The sequence below is a fragment of the Lissotriton helveticus genome, chromosome 10 (assembly GCF_964261635.1).
Source record: "Lissotriton helveticus chromosome 10, aLisHel1.1, whole genome shotgun sequence".
Lineage (NCBI taxonomy): Eukaryota > Metazoa > Chordata > Amphibia > Caudata > Salamandridae > Lissotriton > Lissotriton helveticus.
In genome coordinates this window covers 438206240-438230401 of record NC_136071.1, presented here as the reverse complement: position 1 = coordinate 438230401, position 24162 = coordinate 438206240, and the positions used below count along the sequence as shown (strand labels likewise).

Here is a 24162-nt window from a genome sequence, read left to right as displayed (position 1 = left end):
TTGGCTGGTCCCTCTATGTATTGGGAAGGCCGCTGACACCACTCCGTTCACCCGCATCGTGGCGGCAGGGTTCGCATAGCTCTGGAAAATCCAGGTAATGAAGCGTTCGGGTAGGCCAAAATGAATCAAAGTTGCTCGAAGATACAGCCAGTGGACTGTCGAATGCTTTCTCGGCATCGACTGAAAAGATCATGCGTTCCGCCGGAAAGCGCTCTGAGCTGTGCATCAGGTGGAAAAGCCATTTAGTATTACCTGAGCACTGTCTCCCGGTGACAAAACCCGATTGATCTGGGTCTATCAGGCTGGGAAGGTGCTTGGAGAGTCTGGCCGCCAGGATGCCCGTGAAGATCTTTAGGTCCACATTAAGAAGAGATATTGGGTGATACGAGCCGCAAAGGCGAGGATCCTTCCCTAGCTTGGGTATCACTGTTATTAAGGCCTCTAGCATCGAGGAAGGGAAGGAAGAATCCGTAGTTAATCCAACGGAGTTAAAAACACGTGTAAGTAGGGGGGCTAGCGTCCCACAGAATTTCTTGTAAAAAACGGAAGAAAACCAATTAGGGTCTGGTGATTTGTTGTGCTTGAGGTGAACAATCGCCGAGACAACCTCCTCCAACCGTATGGGAGCCTCCAGATCCGCCGCTTGGGACGGCAGCAACTTGGAAGTAGCCACTCTCTGCAGGTATCGAGTCGGTTCCGTGTCAGGCAAGACTTGAGCCGAATACAACGATTCATAGAATCGCCGAAATGCATCGACGATCGTATCGTCGTCACTACTGTCCCCCCCACATGGGTCCTGTATCAGCGTCACCTTTTGCGCTTGGCGCTGGGCGTGAAGACGATTCTCAAGGAGACGCCCACATCGATCGCCCCCGACATAGAAGGCTTGCTTAAGATGCAAAGCCACGTACTCCGCCCGGTCAATGTCTAACCCCGCAAGCTGCGCCCAAGCTGCCTTTAACCGTCTCCAGAACCTCGGTGCTCCGGTTCGCTGGTAAATGTGCTCCAATTCAACAACCTCATCTGTCAGACGCTCGCGCTTCTCCCGTCTGCCTCTATTGTTGTCTGACGCAATGCTAATAAAGACCCCTCTAATAACCGCCTTCATCTCCTCCCATAAAGTTGTCAAAGACACATCTGGGGAGTCGTTCAAAGCTAAGTAGTCCGCTATGCTTCCTTCGACCTGCCGCACTACCCAGGGATGCTGGAGCATGGTTTCCCATAGGCGCCAAAAGCGGCGACCAGCACGCCTTGGGGGGAAGGTCAGAGAAAGCCTCAACGCAGAGTGATCGGACAAGGGTCATGGGAGATTCTCTACCGTGCTCGCTGTGTTAAAGGGTCTGAAGTGAAAATGTAATCAATGCGGTTTAAGTTTTGTGAGGATATGAGTAGAACGTGTAAGCCCTTGTGTCAGGGTGACTATGTCTCCAGATGTTAGTGAGTCCCGCGTCAGTCAATAGTCGCATCCCGGCCTTGGACAAGGTCCCCGATTGACCCCATCTTTGCGCAAAGCGATCCATGCCACTATCTAAGGCCAGTTTGAGATCCCCTCCCAACAGAACCGTCCCCTCTGGCAGACTCGTAAGCTCCTGTATGATAGTCTTTATAAAACCCTCCTGCCCACTATTGGGGACGTATACTGAGGCAAGTACGAATGTATATGTGTCTAGGGTGAAGGTGTGGGCCAAAAACGGCTCTTTAATTTCAGCCCGTTTACCGCCAACATGTCCCCGAAATTGGGAGGAAACTAAGATGGCAACCCCAGCAGTTTTGGAAGTTGATGAAGAAAACATTTGGGTCGGGAACGTCCTCGATCGCAGTCGATGAGTATCGCCGCGAGGAGGTGCGTCTCCTGAAGTAGGCATATATGGGCACCAGACCGCTCCAAATAGGAAAGGGTTACTCGTCGTTTAGTGGGATTGTTCAGGCCTTTCACATTCAAGGACACAAAGCGAATATCAGGGCCCATGCAGGTAGGGATCCAACTGTGCTGTGCCTAACCGCACCCGCCTAGTAGGTATAGGAGGTGCACAAGGACCTATGAGGGGCGCCAGCGTAAACATCGGAGGAGGAGGTAACTCAATGAAGAAAGGCAACAACATAAATTAAATACCCCAAACTAACCACACAAAAAAGTCTGTCATGAGTGAACTTCACAAATGTCCCAGGCAAACTGCCTGTGGTGAGACGTGGGATGTGTAGCTCTTACATGGAAGGCTGAACGGGCACTTTTTAAAATCGCAAAATCTGTTTTGAGTCACTTTTAAATAACTTGCACTCACCCTTTCTATCAGCCTGCCCAGGTTCATCGCGGTGGAAGTGCGGTTTGTGTGGAGGGCGTGGCGAATTGGGTTAAGGCTTGCCAAGTAGCACTTCCAGTTGGGGAGAGGGAAGAGGGACTTCACTCTCTATATAATACCGATGTGCCAGCACCCGCGCAGCGGACGCGTGCAGCGGGTGCGCCAAAGGCGCGCCTAAGGCAAGCCTGTTTCGCGCCCGTCCACACCTGGTCGGGCCCAGGGGCCAGGACCCCTGCTCCTCTGGACACAGCCCCCACTCTGGTCTACCCAAGAGAGACACTCTTAGCCCTCTCAGGACAGGTTGTAGGCGATGAAACTCACTGTACTAAAGCTCATCCAGGGCATACAGAAGGCCCCTTTTCATGCCTCAGTTGTAAATGGTATAGTTTCACACAGCCAACCTTCCAGAGAACTGGATGACAGGGACAAATTGAGTTGCATTTACTTTAATGTCCACTCTGTACCCAAACAATCCATCAGTATCTGGGACACCATAAACGAAATGCGCCCAACCTGGTTTTCATAACAGAAACATGACTGGACGAAAGTAACTCTCCAGACATTGCCTCCACCCTACCTATAAATTACAAAATCTTAAAACAAAATAGGCAGGGACGGAAAGGAGGGGGTCTGGCCATACTGCCTCCACGCATCAGTGGCACAAGTTGGGAAGCATGAGGTTCTATCATTTCAAGTGGCAAGACTGGACCACATACTGTTCGGAGGAGCTGTAGTCTACAATCCTCCGGGACATCAATCAGAACTTAGCGCCCATCTACTGACTCAACTGTTCCCTCTCTGTCTGAAATATAGCTGTTACTTGGTCATAGGGGATTTCAACATTCATTTTGAGAAAACTAATAGCTCTGCTGTCCTGCATCTGGAGACTGATATGCAGATCATCCAGTTAAAGCAGTGGGTTGAAGGGCCCACACATATTGCAGGGCACACTTTGGATCTGCTTTTCACAAACTTTGACTCAGTCTGTATCCAGGACATTAAACCCCTGTCCTGGACAGACCACTCACTTATATCCTTTGCACTCACACTCCCAGTGAATCCTACTAAGCCTGTGAGGTGCTCACAGGGGACAAGCCGAACATGGAGGTTAGTCACCAAAGATTCCTTTCGGACCCACTTTAGCCCCAAGAACCCAGAGGCCTTAAGTATGCTTCAAGCCAACTGGGAAACAATGAATCTCGAAAAAGAAATCATTAACACTCTAGATTTACTTGCACCAAAGCTGCCATTAAAGATGTCGAACAAATCCCAACAAGAAAAGTGGTCCAAGTATGAACTCAAGGTACTGAAAAGAAAGTGCCAAACCTCAGAGCATCACTGGAGGCTATCTAAAATACAATCAGATAGACAGGCATACAAGACTGAGCGGACGAACTACAATAATGCCATTAAGAAAGCCAAAAAGTCCTATTTTGCCAGTAGAATTAATGAGAACTGTAACAAGTAAGGAACTGTATAAAATAGTAAGGGAGTTATGCAACCCAGTAAGCCTATCCCAGACCGTGCCACCCTCAGAGGAAGGCTGCGAAGAATTCAGCTAATTCTTTTCAGATAACATTAATAAAATATATTCCACATTTAATATCTGCACTTCGCTGCTAGCAACCAACCACAATATCTCAACCCTTCCCTCTGATGCACCTGCTCGTATGAGCAACTTCTACCCATGTTCAGAGGCTGATGTTGCAAAAACAATGGGGGAAATTAAGTCAGGGTCTTCCCTTGACCCCTGCCTTCACTTTGTCTTCGCCCAGATCATACCTATAATCTGTCCATATGTCACCCAGCTACTCAATAACTCGCTGGATACCGCTGTATTCCCAGATTCTTGGAAACAGGCCGTAGTAATCCCCCTTCTAAAGAAAGCAGGAACCGACGTGCATAATCCGGCAAATTACCGACCTATCTCCCAACTGCCGTACCTCTCCAAAGTTATGGAAAAATTGGTTAATAAACAGCTATCTAATTATCTCGAGTCAAACAATCTATTAGACCCTTCCCAAACCGGCTTTAGATCCACCAATAGCACAGAAGCAACTCTCCTAGCCGTGTCCGACAATATAAAATCCCTGGTTGATCAAGGGAAAGCCGTCACCCTAATTTTATTAGACCTATTGGCGGCGTTCTACACGGTTTCCCACAATCGCCTACTGGAGATTCTTCATGAAAAGGAGTCTATGCTAAAGCCCTTAAATGGCTGAGCTCTTCCTGACTAAAAGAACACAGAGTTCAAATGGGGAGTTTCTAATCTAAACCTAAACTTATCAGATGTGGTGTTCCTCAGGGGGCATCCCTGAGCCCCACTCTCTTCAATGTCTATGTGTCATCTCTGGCAAAAATCAGCGAGAAGTGGGGCTTGGGTATCTGCTCCTACGCTGATGACACTCAGTTGCTGATATCCATTGAAGAAGAGCATGATAACACAAGACTAAAACTAAATAAATGTCTCTCAGAGATGGCAACCTGGATGGCAGAACATTGTCTCAAATTAAATGCTGGGAAATATGAAATCCTACTTTTCAGAGGAGCCAAACTTGTCTGGAACGCCACTTGGTGGCCCCAGTCACTGGGCGATGCCCCAGCCCCAAAGCAATGCGCAAAAAATCTGGGGATTCTCATGGATAACACTATCCATGCAGGACCACGTGTTGGCCCTGTGTGAAAGATGCTTCGCGATAATGAAACTTCTAAGAAGGCTATTTCCCTGGATCCTGCAAGCTTGTAGGAGAAGTCACACAGGCATTACTTACCAGCTGGCTGGATTATGGCAATGCATTATTTATGGGCATGGCAGACTACCTCTTCACTCGATTACAGGTAGTGCAGAATGCGGCAGCCAAACTGGTATGCAACAAAGACAGGCTCAGTTCTTCGTCTGAGTGCCTCAAATCACTCCATTGGCTGCCAAAGAGCAAAATGTAAGCTGCTTAGTTACACACACAAGGCCCTGCACCAGCAGGGGCCTATTATTCTACAGAGGAAAGTTGAATTCTATGTACCCTCGAGGTGCCTCAGATCACGGTCCCTAGCTCTAGGGAGGACAAAACGCATTAAGAAAACAAGAACAGGGGGTCGCAGCTTTTCATACCTGGCAGCTAAACACTGGAATACCTACCACAAGAACTCCCCCTCACAGAGAACTAGCTCATTTTCAGAAAAAAACGTAAAACATATCTATTCTCAGGAAAATAATAACAGCCACCATCATGAACCACCCATAAATCACTCAGTCATTCGCTAGAAGTCCTAGCATAGCGCCGTGATATCCTTTGGATGAATGTCACACCTTATAAATACAAATACAAATAGCAGGAACCCTCGCCACTCCCCCCCCCCACCCCCACCCCCCCCACACCCCGGGCCCAGCCATATCAGCCATAGAAGTCCCACCAGGCAGCTAAAACAAGAGGAGCAAAGATGGATGATATTTGAAAAGCAGCCTAGGTCAGGCTGTCAAGGTAAGGGCAGAGTCCTCCAACAAGGAGCGAAGAACTGCAGAGCTTGCCTGGGCAATGGCATCTGGGCCGGGGCGAGAGACTGGCGGTGAGCCCCCCACTCTCCGCCAGCGGTTGCTGTCTTCTCGTCGGTTGGGGCTGGCGTGTTTTTACGGACTGTCGTGGGTCACCCCGGGAGACGCAGGAGAGAAGATCCTTCTTCCAAAGAACATATTTGGCGAAGTCTACCTTCCCATTTGAAAATAAGTCTGAATGGGTGCCCCAAGGAGTAAGCAACGTCTTTAGAACGGAGGAAGGTGGTAATCGGCCGGAAGGCGCGTAATTTCTGAAGAGTGGAGGCGCCTAGGTCAGTTTCTTTCACGATTTTTCCATGCCAGGAACATGGAGCCATGAAGGACACGGACTACTGGCGTGGGAGACTAGGGCCTGAAGGGGAACAGCCTTGACCCTAGAATTCTGTTCACAAAGCGGGGAAGATGGCTGGGTCGGTAAGGAATCTGCAGCTAGACCAAGTTTCAACTAGATAAGGTAATTAAATTGTTCATCAGACAGAGACTTCTAGCTGCACATTCCTTACCTTAGAATAGATACCCAAGCAATAACTCCCCAGAGGTGGGTCTGCAGACCGAATTCACACATGAAAGTCCTTCAGGATCAAATAAGCAAAGTGCTCATCCTGATGGATGTGACTGTCCAGTGAGTAGTGCTTGGTGAACGTGTACAGGGAAGCCCACGTTCCTGCCTAGCAGAAGTCCAGGACCGGAACTACGCATGCTAACGCAGTGATCACTGCCTAAGCTCTGGTGGAATGAGCAGGCAAACCTTAAAGGGGTTGCCTCTTGGCCAAGGTGTAGCAGATTTTAATGCAGATGACGATCCTTCGAGATGGTCTGCTTCTGCACAGCCTTTCCCTTGCAGGCTCCAACATACCACACAAAGAGCTGGTCGTCCGCCGGGAAATATTTTGTGGGGTCAAGGTAGAATGACAGCACTCTTTTTGGGTCCAGACAGTGGAGTTGTTCCTCCTTCTTAGAAGCATGCAGTGAAGCATAAAATGTTGGCAGGGTGATGCACTGGCCTACATGAGTGGGTGAAAATATCAGCAGAAAGGAATCTCTAGTGCGAAGTACCAGCTTGCCTTGAAAAATGGTTAGGTACAGAGGCTTAGATGACAAAGCCTCAAGCTCACTGGCCCTCAGGGCAGATGTTATCACCACTAGGAGGACCATTTTGATGGTAAGGAGCCTGAGAGGACAGTTATGTAGCTGATCAAACAGAGTGCACATCAGTAATGGAAATACGAGATTGAGGCCCCACTGAGGCATGATAATGGGTGAAGGTGAAAACATGATGGAGACCTTCCAAAAAACTACTTACAGGGGATTTGAACATGGATGGCTGATCTGGCAACTGCAGAAAGGCTGAGCCGGTAGAAAGATAGTCATTTAAGGTGCCCGAAGCATCACTCTGCTGGACAAGAGAAAGAATAAACAGAAGGACCTGAGCAAGGGATGCAGAAAAAGGGTCAACTTGCGTTTCTGCACACCATGACACAAACGTTCCCAGCTGCAGCTGTATAGACTTGGTGGAGGGGTGCGAGGCTGCCAAGATATCATTGCAGGCTTCAGGCGGAAGGTCGGAAACTGTCAACTGTCACTGTTCAATCTCCACACATAAAGGCGGAGCGTTGACAGGTTTGGGTGGAGAACCCTTCCCCACTGATGTGACAGAAGATCCTCAAGAGGCAGCCTGATTGGAGGACCTTTGGCCATGCTCAACAGCTCAGGATACCAAACTCTCCCAGGTACATCAAAAGAACCTCACAGAACATCTGAAATATTATGCCAGAGGAGCCACCTTTATCCACATTGTTTGGGAGTGCCTGGTAAACCAGACCTTATGAGGAAAGGTCCTTAATAGAAGGAAATGGATTCCAAGCTGGTCGAATCACTCTACTCCTAAATGCACTCTACTACATATATTTGAAGACCTCAAGTTCAAACATTAGACCGAGGACCAGCACATCTTTTCCTGGTAATAACTCAGAAAGATATAGCCCAGTATTTGAAAGACACCGGCTCTCCTTCTCTGAACGGGTGGGTATGAGGCATGACACAATGAAAGTTACTTACCTGTAACTTTCAAGCAAAAAGCTACAATAAATTTTGGGCTTTCTAAATTTTGGTAGGACATACATACCAGATTATGCACAATGGGTAAAACCGTTTTATGAATGAATACGTCCAGACTTTAAGAGCACACCAGAACATACATAGATCTTGAGTTCAATACAAACTGACAATCTACCTTCAAAGCACTTAAATACACGTGTTAAAACCACAAACGTGGTGATCTGCGTATTCGTGGGGACCACAGGCTACATATGTGTTACTATCAATGAGGGTGACAATGTACCAATTGCATATAGATCGCATTTATATTCCAATGCAGAGATGCGTTTTGCACCAACAGAAAAATACTGACTAAAGTTTAGACAATCGCTGTGAAGGAAAGAACATTGGCTCAGAGGAAACGGATAACTGTCATTACTCCCATCCCAGCCTTAGAGGATGTTACAAAGGCCGAAGTGGGCCACTTCACTAACAGCAACTGACGTAGACTATGTCTTTGATTCTACATTACAAACAGAAGCCTACCTACAATATGAACAAGAATAGCCTCTCCCTAGGGAAACTATGCCTCAAGATCAGTTTGGCTTCATAGTCTAGTGGGAGAGGTGTGGCGCCGCGGCCAGGGCGACTGACGCTGGAATCTGGGGATCAGGGCTCGATCCCCGGCTCCGGCGGCAGGTTAGCCCAGCACCATGTGACTCTGGGCAATAGCTCGCTTAATCTTCCCGACGGCCCCCAGCGCCTAGAGACCCTTACGGGTGATTGTGCGCTTTACAAATGTGGATTATTATCCACTGATGGCTCTGCCCAGCCCGCAGTTGAAACAAAACAACAATACTCCGCCGCTTGTGTAGCAGCAAGGGGTAAAATGGAGGATGGGATTTTGTAGTCTATCTAAACATTTACGCAGTCACTAGGTGATTGCATTGCACAACTAGCTGAACTGAAAGCTCCAATTCTGGAGCTAGAGAATACAGATTCAGAATTCCCAACACTGATAGTGTGCAATTCAAGTTATTGTGTCCAGTGTTACAATGAGTACTTATACTATTGGAGCCAGAATGGATTCAGAAACTCTAAAGGGTATACTATAAAGCAAAAGACGTTTTAGGGAAAGGTGGCAAATCTTAAAGCAAGTTTGCCACAGGTTCATGTTATCCATACACTGAGCCACCAAAGTGTAGAAATACAAGCTGCAGAGAATTCACTGGTTGATGAAGTTTCAATCAATCAATCAATCAATCATAGCATTTATATAGCGCGCTATTCACCCGCAGCGTCTCAAGGCGCTTGGGGAGGGGGGGGTCCGCTACTGCTCGAACAGCCAGGTCTTGAGCTGCTTCCTGAAGGCGAGGTGGTCTTGAGTCAGGCGGAGGTGGGTCGGGAGGGAGTTCCACGTCTTGGCGGCGAGGTAGGAGAGGGATCTTCCTCCTGTGGTGGCTCTTCGGATGCGGGGGACGGCGGCGAGGGCGTGGTTGGTAGATCGAAGCTGGCGTGTGGGAGTGTAGAAGTTGAGGCGGCTGTTGAGGTATCTTGGTCCTTGGTTGTGTAGGGCTTTGTGTGCGTGGGTGAGGAGTCGGAACGTGATTCTCTTGTTGACCGGGAGCCAGTGCAGGTCTCTCAGGTGTCTGGAGATGTGGCTGTGTCGGGGGATGTCCAGGATGTCCAGGATGTCCAGGATGAGTCTTGCAGAGGCGTTCTGGATTCGCTGGAGTCTCTTCTGGAGTCTGGCAGTGGTTCCGGCGTAGAGGGAGTTGCCGTAGTCCAGTCGGCTGGTGACGAGGGCCTGGGTGACCATCTTCCTGGTCTCGGTGGGGATCCACCGGAAGATCTTACGTAGCATGCGCAGGATGTTGAAGCATGACGAGGAGACGGCGTTGGCTTGTCTGGTCATGGAGAGGGAGGAGTCCAGGATGAAGCCCAGGTTGCGTGCGTGGTCTGTTGGTTTGGGTGCGCTGCCCAGGGCGGGGGGCCACCAGGAGTCATCCCAGGCGGAGGGCGAAGATCCCAGGATGAGGACTTCCGTCTTGTCTGAGTTCAGTTTCAGGCGGCTGGTCTTCATCCACTCGGCTACGTCTTTCATCCATTCGTGTAGGCTGGCTCTGGCGGTGGCGGGGTCGTTGGTGAGGGAGAGGATCAGCTGGGTGTCGTCGGCGTAAGAGATGATGTTGAGGTTGTGCCGGCGTGCGATGGCCGCGAGGGGGCTCATGTAGACATTGAAGAGGGTGGGGCTGAGCGAGGAGCCCCACCCTGGTGCGCCTGATCTGAAGGGGGGGAGGCGGACTCTCTGAGTCCTTCCGGCGAGGAAGGAGATGATCCAGTCTAGTGCCTTCTCTTCGATTCCGACGTTGCTGAGGCGCTGCTCTAGGGTGCGGTGGCAGACAGTGTCGAAAGCCGCGGAGAGGTCCAGGAGAATGAGGGCCGCTGTTTCCCCGTTGTCGAGCAGGGCTCGGATGTCGTCGGTGGCTGCGATGAGGGCGGTCTCGGTGCTGTGGTTGGCCCGGAAGCCGGACTGCGAGTGGTCGAGGGATTCATTCGTCTCGAGGAAGGTGGCCAGCTGCTTGTTGACGGTCTTCTCGATGACTTTGGCTGGAAACGGGAGGAGCGAGATGGGGCGGTAGTTTTTGAGTTCGGTGGGGTCCGCTGATGGTTTTTTCAGTAGAGCGCTGAGTTCGGCATGCTTCCAGCTCTCCGGGAAGGTCGCTGTGTCGAAGGAGGTGTTGATGACGTCTCGCAGGTGGGGTGCGATGACGGAGTCGGCCTTGTTGAAGACGTGGTGAGGGCAGGGGTCGGTTGGAGATCCGGAGTGGATGGAGTTCATCGTGCGTAGGGTTTCCTCGGTGTTGATCGGGGTCCAGGCACGGAGGGTGGTGGTGGGGGTTGCAGGTGCTGTGGTGAGGTGCGTCGGCTCTGTGCTGAAGCTGTTGTGTATGTCCGCGATCTTGTTGTGGAAGTCGGAGGCGAGGGAGTTGCAGATGTCTTGTGATGGGGTGATGTTGTTGTTTCCGGCGCTGGGGTTGGAGAGCTCTTTGACGATGTTGAAGAGTTCCTTGCTGTTGTGGGCGTTGTTGTCCAGTCGTTCCTTGAATGCGGTTTTCTTGGTGGTGTGGATCAGTTGGTGGTGTTTTCGAGTGGCGAGCTTGAGGGTGGTCATGTTGTTGGGTCTCTGCGCCAGGCTTTCTCGAGGGCTCAGCAGTTCTTCTTGGAGCTCTTGAGTTCGTCGGTGAACCATGGTGCTTTCTTGCTGCCAGGTCTGCTGGGCGGGTTCCTCAGTGGGGCGAGGTCGTCTGCGCAGTTGCTGATCCACTTCGTGAGGTTGTTGGCGGCCTGGCTGGGGTTCGCTGAGCTTGCGGGGGGGGGGGTCCTGGCTCAGGGAGGCGGCGAGCTGGTCGGCTGTGACCTTGTTCCACCTTCTGCGTGCAACCTGTTGCTGGTGGTGGTGTATCGTGTTCTTTTTGTAGCTGAAGTGGACGCAGCTGTGGTCCGTTCAGTGGAGTCCGGTGGCGTGGCTGAAGGAGACGTCTTTGCTGGAGGAGAAGACGGGGTCGAGGGTGTGTCCGGCGTAGTGGGTGGGGGAGGTCACCAGCTGCTTGAGACCGAGGGTGGCGAGGTTGTCCAGCAGGATGGTGGTGTTGCGGTCATTGTTGTTCTCCAGGTGGAAGTTGAGGTCCCCGAGGAGGATGTAGTCAGAGGAGGGGAGGGCGTGCGGGCTGATGAAGTCGGCGATGTCTTCGCTGAATTGTGTGCGTGGTCCTGGGGGTCTGTAGATGAGGGTGCCTCTGAGGGTTGTTTTGGGGTCGGTGTGGATCTGGAAGTGCAGGTGTTCGGCGGCTGTGAGGGTGTTGTCGGAGTTGCTCGTGATGCAGATGGTGTTCCTGTGGATGATGGCGATGCCTCCTCCGGTCTGGTTTCCGCGGTCCCTCCGGATGATCTTGTAGCCGCCTGGGATGGCGATGGCGATGTCGAGCGCTGAGGAGGCGTTCATCCAGGTTTCCGTGATGAAGGCGACGTCTGGTGATGTTGTGTCGAGGAGGTTCCAAAGCTCGACGGCGTGTCTGTGGACGGAGCGGGTGTTGATCAGGATGCACTTCAGGTGGTTGCTGTTGGTTCTTGGCTTGGTGGGTGCGGGTGCGGGTGCGGTGCCGGTCCGGAAACAGGAGAACTTGCAGGAGTGGCAGCTGAAGGGTCCGTGGGTGCGCCTTGGGGCGGCTTGGTAGCAGCCAGGGATCCCGCCGGTGTTGAGTGCGAAGAGTTCGGTGGCGTCCTAGGTCAGTCGGGTCGTCTTCCGTCGTTGGGGGCCAGGGGTCCTGGCTCTGGGCGCGGTCCAGGCGCGGACGGGCGCAGACAGGCTTACCTTTAGCGCGCCTTTGGCGCACAATCGGCGCACCCGCTGCGCGTCAACGCTGCGCATACGCACGGTCGCCATTTATGGCCAAGTGGGAGGGAGGGAGGAGCAGCTGGGAGGCGGGCGCGGGGAGGGTACAGAAGGAAAAGGGGGCGTGGCCGCACGCAGGCGTCGGGAAGCGGGGAGCGGGGCGGGGGGCACAGGGGGAGAGTGGGAAGCGGCAAAGAGCAACCGTGTGGGAGAAAAATGGGAACAGGCACTCTAACAGTGATATGGGGGACAGTACAGAGGATGCACAGAACGAGCAAAAAACAGAGTCAATTACTATCACGTATGACGGCGGAGGGCGGGGTTGTCAGGGCGGGCTCAGCGAGGCTGAGATCAGCAGCATGGGGAGCGCACACGCTACAGCTGGTGGCCGTGCGGCGCGGGGGTGTCCAAAGGCGGCAGTACAAACTGCTGTTGTAGCTGCAATAACTTGTTCATACACAAGGCAGATGGATACATCATTAGGGCTGCTGTTACAGATTTGCGCTATGGCACGCCCTTACCAAAAGCATATCCAGCAAAATACTCCTACCTACTGAGTGTGCAAAGCATTCAGTTTGCTCATCTTCCTGGAGTGGGGGATAGAGTCATTCTCAATTCAAATAAATCGCAGACCTGACTTAATCATGGCAGCTCATGAGGTGATAGCTTCTGCCCATGCAGGTGTGGTGGCTACAGTTTCACTACTACAGCAACGCATTTGGTGGACAGGCCTATACAAGCAGACTTAACAGTATAGCCTTAACTACATTAGTCAACAAAAAAGGTTTCCACCACCGCACGCCCATCTCAGACACCTAACTTGATGTCAAACAAGCCTCTCTCTTGTGTGTATCTGCACCACTGCAGGGAACTAAATAGTGATGGCTCCTTTAAAAACATTCTGCTAGCAGTGGATTCATGTTCTAGATTCCTGAACATTCGGCTGACGCTCAAACTGTTATAAAAGACATGCAAGTCTTAATCGCGACATATGCAGTAGCTGCCTTCCATTTGGATCAGGGCCCAGCATTTGCTTCTAAGCTTACAGGGATAACATGGGTACCCTGGGAGTGCCTGTGCACTATTCCTCGCCATATCATCCTGAGAAAAATTCGATAGTGGAGAGGAAAAAACTTGACTTAAAGCAGTCTTTACACGGCTAAAGTACTAGGTACAGGTAGCTGTTGGCTCCATCACCTGAATGGGCTCCAGAGTGCTTTAAATAATCTGCCTAGGAGATCCTTAGGCGGTTGTAATCCCTATGAGGTCCTGTTCAGCATCAAGATCTGGGTTCTGGACCTAGACAATCCTAGAACAGTTGCAGCAGACGCGCCTTTTTTATCACTGAAAGTTGGCCGTGTTGCTGCAACTAAAAGACTTCCAGGACGAGTACTCCAACGAGCTTGAGAAACATTCTGTTACTGGAGAACGGAATGTGCAAGGTCAGCAACTCCTAACTGGATTCCATAGATCAGGGATTTGATCCGAGATAAGACTGTGGACAAAAAGCCCATATTACAGAGCACTGGTGCCAGTCCTGGCAGCTGAAGGTACCAGAACAGTACTTTTACTGTGTCCTACCATTTGTAAACAAAAAAGATGTGTTCCGCTTGATCTAATTAAACCACACCGTGTGGATAGTCCTACATAGTAGGCCACAAGGGCTCCTGGGTAGCTACGTGCCTCCTCTCACTAAAGTACAGGAGATCCTGACATTGCTGTGCCAGAGATGGCGCTATATGGCTTCGGTGACATCATTTGAAGCCACTTCCAGTGTCAACACGAAGCCATTGCCCCCTTACCAGTGACATGAGAGCTTTGAAGTTTCCAGATCCAGTCTAACGCCTGGGTCAATTCTACCGGTGACAAATGTGCAGGCAGAAGTATCCATCAGAAGTAAGTTTCTTGAAGTACGAGTTAATTACCTTCGGTAACGATGTATCTGGTAGAGACAATTCTAGCCGCAGATTCCTTCACGTAGAATTATCCCCAGGAGTGAGACTGGATCCGTAAACTTTTTGCCACAGCGTCCCTGCGCGCCGGGGGTGGGGCGACATCACGCGACTCCGAGGACTCTCAACGCCCCCTCACCGGGAAACGGTGAATAGGAGGACAACACGCGGGGCCGCTTCACCTGCGGAGAGTCCACGCCCCCGGAAGGGCGAACACCAGCCCCTGGGGACAAACTGTGACACTTACCCACCGTTGAGCGAAGCTCTCGCGGCATCGGAGAAGGACGGGGACGACGACCATGGCCGTATCTGAAGCCGTCTGCCGAAGCTGATCGAGGGGAGGAGGTCGACCTGGAGAGACGCGCCAATAGAAGTTTCATGCGGCGCTCCCGCCGCGACTTCGTCTTCAACTGTTGACACGCCTCACAATCAGTGGTGCCGTGATCCTCCGCCAAACACCACATACAAATGAGATGAGGGTCCGTCGTCGACATAACACGCCCATCCGACGCGCAAGTTTTGAAGCCGAAGGCATTCGCACACTGTTCCACCAGACAGAAGACAATTGGTGAAGAAAAAGGGGGCCACAAACAGGCCGCAGCAAGACCGGATCCGCGTTGCTTGCGGAAAAGGAAAAAAACGGACGTAGGCGCACCAGGGTGGGGCTTATGTGACCTCGCTGACATCACGTGCGCGGACGACGCTTGGGCGGAGTCGCGTGATGTCACCCCACCCCCGGCGCGTAGGGATGCTGTGGCAAAAAATATCTGGGTTCAGTCTCAGGCCTGAGGATAATTCTACGTGAAGGAATCTGCGGCTAGTAGTCTCTATCAGATAAGGCAATGTTTGAGGCATAAGGGCCAGATTAAAAAGACAAAGTTGAGTTAAATCAACACATTTCATAGTTTTTATTGTATTGCTTTGGTTTCCGTTACTTACTATTATAGATGCATGTATAGGAAAAGATTCCGAAGATGGGACACCAGGGACACAGAGGTATTTTATAGTTGTCAGCTATATATTTACTGACTACTTGATTGCAAGATCATATGATCCTGAGAGCAGTTGTTCAATGGTGATAATGTAGGAAGACAGAGCACCATAGACTTCACATTACCAGTAAAATCTTCATTAGTAAATCTGTAATTTATGAGCAGACTCAAATGCTTAGTTAGTTGCGGTGATCATCTGAATTAAGTACTTCACTTACTCTAAAGATGGAGTGTTTGAGAAAACTTTAAAACTGTTAAAAAAACAAACTAGCAATGCAGGTCTGATCAAATACCAAAAACATATGCCTGTATGGATGAAAAGAGAAGATTTTGTGATAGTGATTGTAAAGGTGGTGTGCAAATTGACAGATACTACAATGAGTCTTACCTGCCTCTAGGAAGACCGCTGAGAAGTCAAGGGGCCAAAGTCGCAGGTAGCCATCCTCAGAGCCCGTGGCACAAAAGGTGGGGGAAATGCTGATACTGTTTATTGCAATTCCAGGCCCTGAAATATTGTGGTACATTGGTTTTGATAAAGCTGTACAACAAGAAAATAAGACTACAGTTCTTACAACTAAACCTTATGCTTACGTATTTACATCTGGCTTAGTACAATTTAGAGTGCACACTGCTTTATGGCAATAAGGTAATTTAATTAACTACGCAACAAAAGAAAGAAAATAGAAGGAATGAACATTCTGAAGAAAACTCGCCAAGTTAAAAGATATATTTTGGTACATGGCCTTCTAAGTTAAAAGAGTGTTTAATTAAGTGATTTGCATGAGAGAGTTCACATCTGAAAAATGTGGTGCTCTTGATATAGAGAAGACTTTAGCTGGCTGTTTTACAAAAGATGTAAAGGATATCTGGATATCTATGTGCATTATTCTAGAACATTTTATAAAACATACACAAGTGCTTTGAAATGTTTCTTTTAAAAAAGAAAATGTTTTTGAGTTTTATATAATGCAAACTAGACCCCAGACATCGGACATCTGAGAGCTTTACATGAGCACCAGTTTTGTTACAGATGAACACATTAATTTTTGTTCGACAAGGGGAGATTAGATGATTTGCCCAGAATCACAGGATGTTGAGCGTTGTTGCCGAGACTCGAACCCGATTCCCCAGGTCCGAGGTCGACCGCTCTAGCAAAAGTAGTATTAACCTACTGCACCTTTCTACTGCATTTATCAGTACCAACTTGAGCACCTCATCTGGTAGGACCTTCAGGGAATGGTCCTGCTACTTTTTTGGAATTATGCATTGTGGTTTCTTGGTAATTTTCAGAAAACATTCTAAGTAAACAATGTCCAATACCCACTCGTGTGGTCTGCTTTCCTGCAATGCTGGAAACTACCGCTGAATTCTGGTCCCAACCGGTGGGACTAAGAAGAGGCAAATTAAGGGGGTGGGGTCAATGAAACCCAGTCTGATCCTGTGCTCTGTTGAAGAAAGCATCTCCCATTTTCTGAACAGATTTGCCTCCTAAAATATTCTGCGTCATTTTGGCAGTATAGATGTATATTTTCATACTGTTATTCACTGTGGCAGTATTATTTCCTCTATGAAGAATAAAGTGTTTTCCTCTGATGTGGTTCAGTTTTTAAGGGTGAAAAGCATAGCCTGGTCCCCCAAACGAGCGCTGGCTGTCAAAAGGGATCTCCAGAATTCAGGATTGCACCTCAAGTCTGGAGGCGCGGATCAGATGGTTTTGTCATGGAAGGCCTGCTCCATTGGCTAGCTGGCAGAAACTGGTCATAGCTGCACCACTGACAACTTTGATAACAGTGATATGGCTGACTAAAACTATTCGCCCATCTCTTTTGTTCCTCCAGTAGTCGCCCTGTAAGCAGATACGGTCATGCCACAGCTGTCTTTTGCATTAGGCCAATATGGAACAAGCAATAAGCACCTTCCCAACAGTGTCCATTGCCTTTACCTTTGTCTGTAAGGCCTGGGCATGGCCATGCTGGTCTTCTTGACCTTCTTTGTGCTCCTGCTGATACATGAGCCCTTCCAGATTTGGCGAATAAACCAGCCTAGGAAATTATCTAGAGTTTATACCTTCTACCCATAATGTCTGACTTTACTCATAGCTGTAGAATGTTTTTTCATTCAATCCAAACCTTCCAACCTTTAGTTTCCGAGATAGGAAAGTTGTTTATTGAACTTCTTAACTCATCAATGAAGTAAGATAGGTGGCAGGACTAAGCACCTGGCATCCGGACCTCAAACGTATGTAAATCCCTCACCATGAGACTATGGAACATGCAAATGTTGTCAAGAAGAGAACTCTTGATAGAGGCTACTAAGGTCCCTCATTAAGGGCTAGGTAATCTTTCCATTGATTGTGCTCCACACATTGATTTGTTTCTTGTGGAAGTAGGTTATCTTTATTTTCTTCATTATTATTATATTATTCCCCTTTGTCCCTTTCATCATTTTCCTTGATGGGCAAGTGAGGTGCACTACAGACCTGGGAGTTTTGCTTACAAGGCAGTCACGTAGGTAGGGCCTATTTAAAGGGGCAGATTTTGGAAACTTTTCAGCATCATCTTTAAAGATCTAGGACAACAGGAGGTGGTGGAAAGAATGGGTTCTCTCCATAAAATAAACAGTAGCCATTTTCTGTGAGGGATACTCTTATTCTTTATCTTTTTCCCCTTCTAGGAGCAAACTAATGATCAATTCATGAATGCCAGATACCCATCAGTACCTTTATCTTATTCTCTCCCATTGAGGAAGGGTTGAACCTCTTTTTCCTACCTCTCTTCATCGCCATCTTGGCTGTTAGGATACTCCGACAAGTTCCCAGTTGAAGACACTGGAATGATCTTGATAGGTAAATCTTTTCGTGGCTAAAACAGGATAGTGTACGAGACAGACAAATTCCGAAATGCTGGATACAAAGTAGCGCACATTGTGCATAAAGTACGAGTTACTTACCTTTGGTAACGATGTATCTGGTAGAGACGATTCTAGATGCAGATTCCTTCAGGCAGAATTATCCGCAGGCGTGAGACTGGATCCGGAAAAAATTTTGCCCAACATCCCTGCGCGCCGGGGGGGCGGCATCACGCGACTCCGCCCAGGAGTTGTCCGCGTACGTGATGTCAGCGAGGTCACATAAGTCCCACCCCGGCGCGCCTACGTCAGTTTTCTTCGGAGAACTTTTCCGCGCTACAACGCAGAGCCATCAGATACAACTGTGAGAGTATAGGAACAGTGTGTGAAAGAGCAGAAAAAGTGGAAAAAAGAATGGTGAGGAACAACACCATAAAGAGCAGTGCCAGGCACTGCAGTACCCACAGGCAGGGAAAATAATAAAGAAAAGAGCCTAGCCCTGAACATCAACCCTGCCAGTATGGAGATAGCCCCCCTGGAGACACAGGACATATGAACAAATTTCATGACAACATGTAGCAGGACTACAACCCCAACCAAAAACAATGAAGGGGAACCAGTTCGGGACACACAAGGAACGACAAAACTACAAGACAACCCCATCACAGAGTGTGACAACCCCCATAAGGAACAGAGGGCAGAGGCATAGCCAAAAGACCCCAACCTCGAGGATAGCAGAGGGCCCAGAACACTAGTAATAAAAGGGGGTGGGGGGGTAAGCCCCAACCTGGAGCAACCCGAGCATAAGGGCACAGAAGTACCTATAAACCTATCCTCCAATGTGCCAAAGGGGAGGAAAAGGAACAATCAAACAGGACGAACATCCTGTCAGAAAGAGGGAACAAATGTACTCATAGAAGACACAGCCACCCACAGGGAAGCGAGTGCAAAAGACCAAGCAAAAAACCCTCGCAGAACGGGGAGGAAGGGCGGGCCGGGAAGGAATCTGTGGCTAGAATTGTCTCTACCAGATACATTGTTACCGAAGGTAAGTAACTCGTACATCTGATAGAGACTACTAGCGGCAGATTCAATAATACAATAAGGTAGTAGTGTTCCCAAAATGGGACAGGACCGCACATCAAAAGAGGGAAAACAATTTTATGAAAAACCAGTCAATGGCATGATATGTAAACAGTAGCTTTGAGTACAGCGGGGTGCTAGGTAAGCTGTAAGCACTTACTAACAAAAAGTGCTGTAAGTAGATTGAAACAACAATCCACTGGAAAATTCACAAAATAATCAGCTAATTAAGCACACCCATAAACAGTGTATTGAGTACCAAATACAGCTAAATCTTCAAGGACCCATGTCAGTAATGAATATATAATACAATGCATGCAAAAGGTTCCAAAAGATGGGATGAACAGTCCACAAGGCTTCAGTAAATTACGTTTCTTTTATTATTCTTCCAATAAATATCCAATAAAGAACAGCCGCAGATTCCTTCACGTAGAATAGATACCATAGTCATACCCAAGGGGATGGAGGGTCTGCGAGAGGACCCCACCCACCTGGTCATAACAGAGGGTCCCACAGGGGCCGAGTCTCAAGGCAGGATGAAGATCCCCGTCCACCCAGGCAAAGGGAACCCCCGCTAGCAGAAGACCACCAACCCCAAAGGGGATGCAGGAAAAAGAAGAGAAGAGGTAGCCTGTCCTCACTCAGCAGAGGAAACAAGGCAAAAGGAGGCCAACCACCCCACGCCCATACGAGGCAACAAAACCTCCACTAAAGGCCAAGGCAAGGAAGAGGAGCACCGAAGGAGAAGAGCAACCTAGAGACTCCAAGGAGAAGAGGCAGAGCAAAGGCAATTCCAGACAGGACAGTGCCATCCGCAATAGGCAGGCGGAAGTCAAAAGGGTAACTCAAAGTCACCCAGGAAGAACCATTCAACGCCCGCAGGGACGGACTGCGCCCGCAAGAGGGACAAGAAGTCAGGGACCATCTCCTCCCACAGAGAGAAGAGGTAGAACCGAGCGCAAGGCCCACTGGAAGAAGCGGACAAGGCAGGATGACAGTCCCAATAAAGCCCCAAGAAGGCACAATGGTGCAGAAAAAACAACAGGTCGGCAACGGCAAGCTCTGCCAGACGCCGAGGACACCACAGAACGAAGCACTCTGAGCAAGCCAAATGCCAGCAGAAGACAGAGAGCAGGGAGGCGAAGAAGAGTCCGGGCACGCCCCAAGGAGGAGACCGCACACATGGCCCAAAAAGAAGTGGAACCAGACAGAACCAAGACGCCAGGCCAGACCAGGCCAGACCAGGCAAACAGCGCAGCGACCCCAGAGAAGAACACCCTGGCGCGTAACTCAAGCTAGTCCAAGCCATCAGCAAGAAGATTGCATCTGCAACATACCATAACGCCATGGAGAGCAGAAGCCCGCAGGCAACCACAGCTCCCCAGTACATGACAGGGCTATGTAACAGCCACCACTACCCCACATTGGGCATGTCACGTCCCAAGACATGGGAACCTCTTAGGAAAAACTTCAGCAGCAGAGGTCAACAGAAAAGACCTGTGGCAAAAACCCCGCAGTAGGCTTATCAAGCAGCCAGAGAGGAAAAACACAGAAAATCCAGTGTCTCAGCGCCAGCATGATGTAGAAAACCCAAAGCAAAAACACACAGTCAAGAAGGGCTAGTCAGCAGCCAACAGAACCACAGTCCCAACAAGGAGGACTTGAGTGGCCACGAAGCACACAGAACAGACAACCGGGGCGACCCGCCCCAACGGAAGAACACCTCCAAGAACCAGATCAACTCGCAGGTCACTGAGGGGGAGAAGAAGAAGGAGGAGGACGAAGCCCCGCCAAGAACCTCTGGATGGCCGAGTCCGCAGGGGCATGGAACAAAAGAGCACCATCGAAAGAAAGGTTCACCAGCCGTTCTCGAACGTTCTCCGGGAACACACTGTCCCGAAGCCAGGCATGGTGACGAAGGCCAACCGAATAAGCCATGGCACGACCCAGCACCTCCGAGATGTCCGGAGCGAAGAATAAACGCCACCAGCTCCCGGCCATCCAACACATTGTGCCTCAAATCAGCACAGGCATCCTCCTGTAAAGCGGTAGACATAAGGGACTCCGCCGAGTCCCACAAACAAGAAGTGGCCCTAGCCAAAACACAATGCGTGTTAAGGGCCCACAGAGCCGCACTGTTGAGGCAAACATATTGCCCCCCCTGGAGTCCAGCCAGCGGGCCTCCTGTGACGTTGAAGACAACAGCGGCGGCAGAGAAGGAAAGTCATTCTGCAAAAGGGGGCCTCTGGTAGAGGGGTGGAGGGAAATGCACTCCAGATCACGCGGCGCTGGATGTTGGCGGTACAGAAGGTGTTGGGGCACCAGGTCCCCCGTGGCGGGATGGCCCCAAGTCCCCAAGAGAGAAGAATGGAGTGAACCCTCAAAGGGAAGCAACAGTTCTATACCACAAGAGCCCTGATGGAGAATCTCCAGAAGATGATGCGCGGGCAAATGGGTAGCTGGATCACCAATGCGCAAAATTCCCACAGCTGTGGAAACAGTGCGAGCGAAAGCTGCACCCACCTCCGTAGGGACCCGCGGAGGGGAAAGCAGCTCCTCGTTAGGTGACGGCTGCAAGCTAAGGCGGCCATCCCCCAAGCCAACCGGAGGAAGGAAGGGCCAGGTCCGGAAAGAAGGAAGAGGGACCGAGGAGTGGGGAACCTGCGTCTCCTCTGGTGAAGAGCGCAGCCGCGGAGACGGCGAGGAGCCGCCCTTAGACGACGGCGGGGAAAAAGCCACGACGCGGAGGCCCGTCTCCGCTCGAGGAAGAAACAAGCAAGCGCCGAATCTCTGGAGAAGAGGAGGCGTCCGAAGATGAGTCAATGACCTGACGTCGGCCTGGTGCGTAGAGTCCGCAATTTGAGGCAGGACATCCGTCGGGGCGTCCTCCAACACAGCGCATGGCGCAGGAAACCGGGGCTGGGCCTGTGAAGGAGAGGCGCCGGAAAGGCGCCGACCTGACCTCCGATGAGGCAGCCACCTGCATGAAGGGACGAGAGGGACCCAAGGAGGGACGAGCAGTCCCCCGCTAGCCTCGACCCGTGACGGGAGGAGAGGGGCACTCCGCCGACCACTGTGGCACCAAAGCGGCGTCACCTCGGCCTCAGACAAGACCACCGCCTGTCCAGAGGACCAAGAGGGGCTCGGGTGCGTCCCAGGCCCCGGCGGCCTCCCGCGACTCCACAGGGACACCCGCGGGAGTTTGCGGCGAAGCAGAGGCCCCATGGTCCAAAGGAGGGACCCCCGAAGGGCTGCACCCCAACGCCACCACATCCTCAGAACCTGGATCCGAGCCAGTCGGGGCCTGAGCCGCCGGCGACGCCACGGAGGGCCTCGCACACTGCAAGGAATCCGCTGTCGTCCCAGGAGGGCAAGGAGGAGGGGGGAGAAGCCAGCGAGGCCTGCAAAGCCGCCACATATGTCTCCATCTGGGATCTAGTAGCCCCCACACTGTGAAACGGCGGATAAGGGGACGACGTGCGGGCCGCACCACCCGCGGAGAGCCCACGCCGGCGACAGACCGGAAACCGACCCTCGGGAACAAACTACGACACTTACCGACAGCCTGTGTCCTACTATCACATATGACATACATATAAGGCAAACATAAAAGGAAAAGACAGGGCAGTCTGTAAATGTTTAGATTTTTGACAGACTATGGAAAGAGTACACTTTACGTGATCTTTTCAATACAGTGTGAAAAACGATCAAGTGTAAAATGTCGACGACGTTTCGATCCGTGTTAGTATGGGATCATCATCAGGACTTGTAATTTTATGCCTTAAATAAATATTAAATGCCCAACAATAAGGCCACACATACAAAATACATACACCATATATTCACAATAAAATAAATGACAATGGGGTAGAAAAATAGGGGGAAAAAAGAGACAAAATGACATATATTAGAGACAATAATAATATCTTTAAAAAATGTCTGAATTGACTCCAAAACAGAATTAGAGCATGTTCGAACAACCCAAGTAATCCAGAGCGGTATTCAAATCAAAATTATTGCCACAGTTCGAAAAGGATACTAGAAGGAATATTCAACGTGATTAAAAAGGAAGGAAGAAACTATCACCATATGACCAATGGTCATGAGGAACAAAACACCCGTGACAAAGAGAGTGGGCTATGTTGGCTGTCATTATGCAGTAACTTTAAAGCAAAGTGCAAGAGACATACCTTAGTGTCAAGAAAGTTGACAAGGTCGTCAATTTATTAGAAACAACTTTAAAAGGACCTATTATGGGAAAGAAATAAAATCAATTCCCTGTCTGATTATAGCTAGCGCTTGGTATCAGCAGATGGTAAATGAAGCTTACCGATTAATATTTTCAAAAAGAGAGAAACAGGTCCTGCCGGTCAAATTATGATGTTTGAGGCAAGTGAGGACCTATTAATAGGAAAAGGACATTATTCCCCAATCTAAATAGTGCTGAAAACAGAAGTGACGTTATGGAGCCAGGCTTACCGTTTTTAAAAAAAGTGAATGCTAACCGGGTCCAGAAAAAAACAATGAAACAAAATATCAAAAGGTTGAATTAAAAAGCGAGCCGATTTAGGATAAGTGCCCAGGTACTGCTCTTACCGAAATGAAGCTCGAAGGCCGGTCTCGGGAATGCCGATTACGACCTGGGAAAGAGATGGTATACAGATGCTGAAATAGCCCACAGTTTTCTCCGCATTCAGACCACAAAAAACGAAAGGCCAGTGTGCTAGCTATAAAACTTACCGAAAAAGGAAAACAGGTTCCACCACAATGGGGGTCTGTAGCGTCGGACGAGTAAATACTCGCTCCGTCAGAAACTGGTGCTGAACGCCGGCTATTTAATCCAACACCCGGAAATGCAGTGCCGGGATCGTAAAGCTGGCAGACACGTGATAACTATACAAGAAAAGCGTTGTCCATCTTGTAATGGGGAATTTTGATAAATATTAAGCAAGAGTTGGGATATGTATACTTTACAGAATGTATTTAAGATACAATTCTGAACCAA

At 49.8% G+C, this 24162-nt stretch overlaps 1 protein-coding gene across 2 annotated transcripts in view; it reads right to left on the bottom strand.

The window, feature by feature from the left end:
- Positions 1-24162, bottom strand: part of LOC144784260 (mitochondrial Rho GTPase 2-like) — a 1917079-nt gene that overhangs the window by 1574871 nt on the left and 318046 nt on the right. For both annotated transcript variants that reach the window (XM_078662926.1, XM_078662927.1), the window contains exon 18: positions 15616-15732. In XM_078662926.1, coding sequence (XP_078519052.1) covers positions 15616-15732 — 117 coding nt within the window. The remainder of the gene's footprint in view (positions 1-15615; positions 15733-24162) is intronic.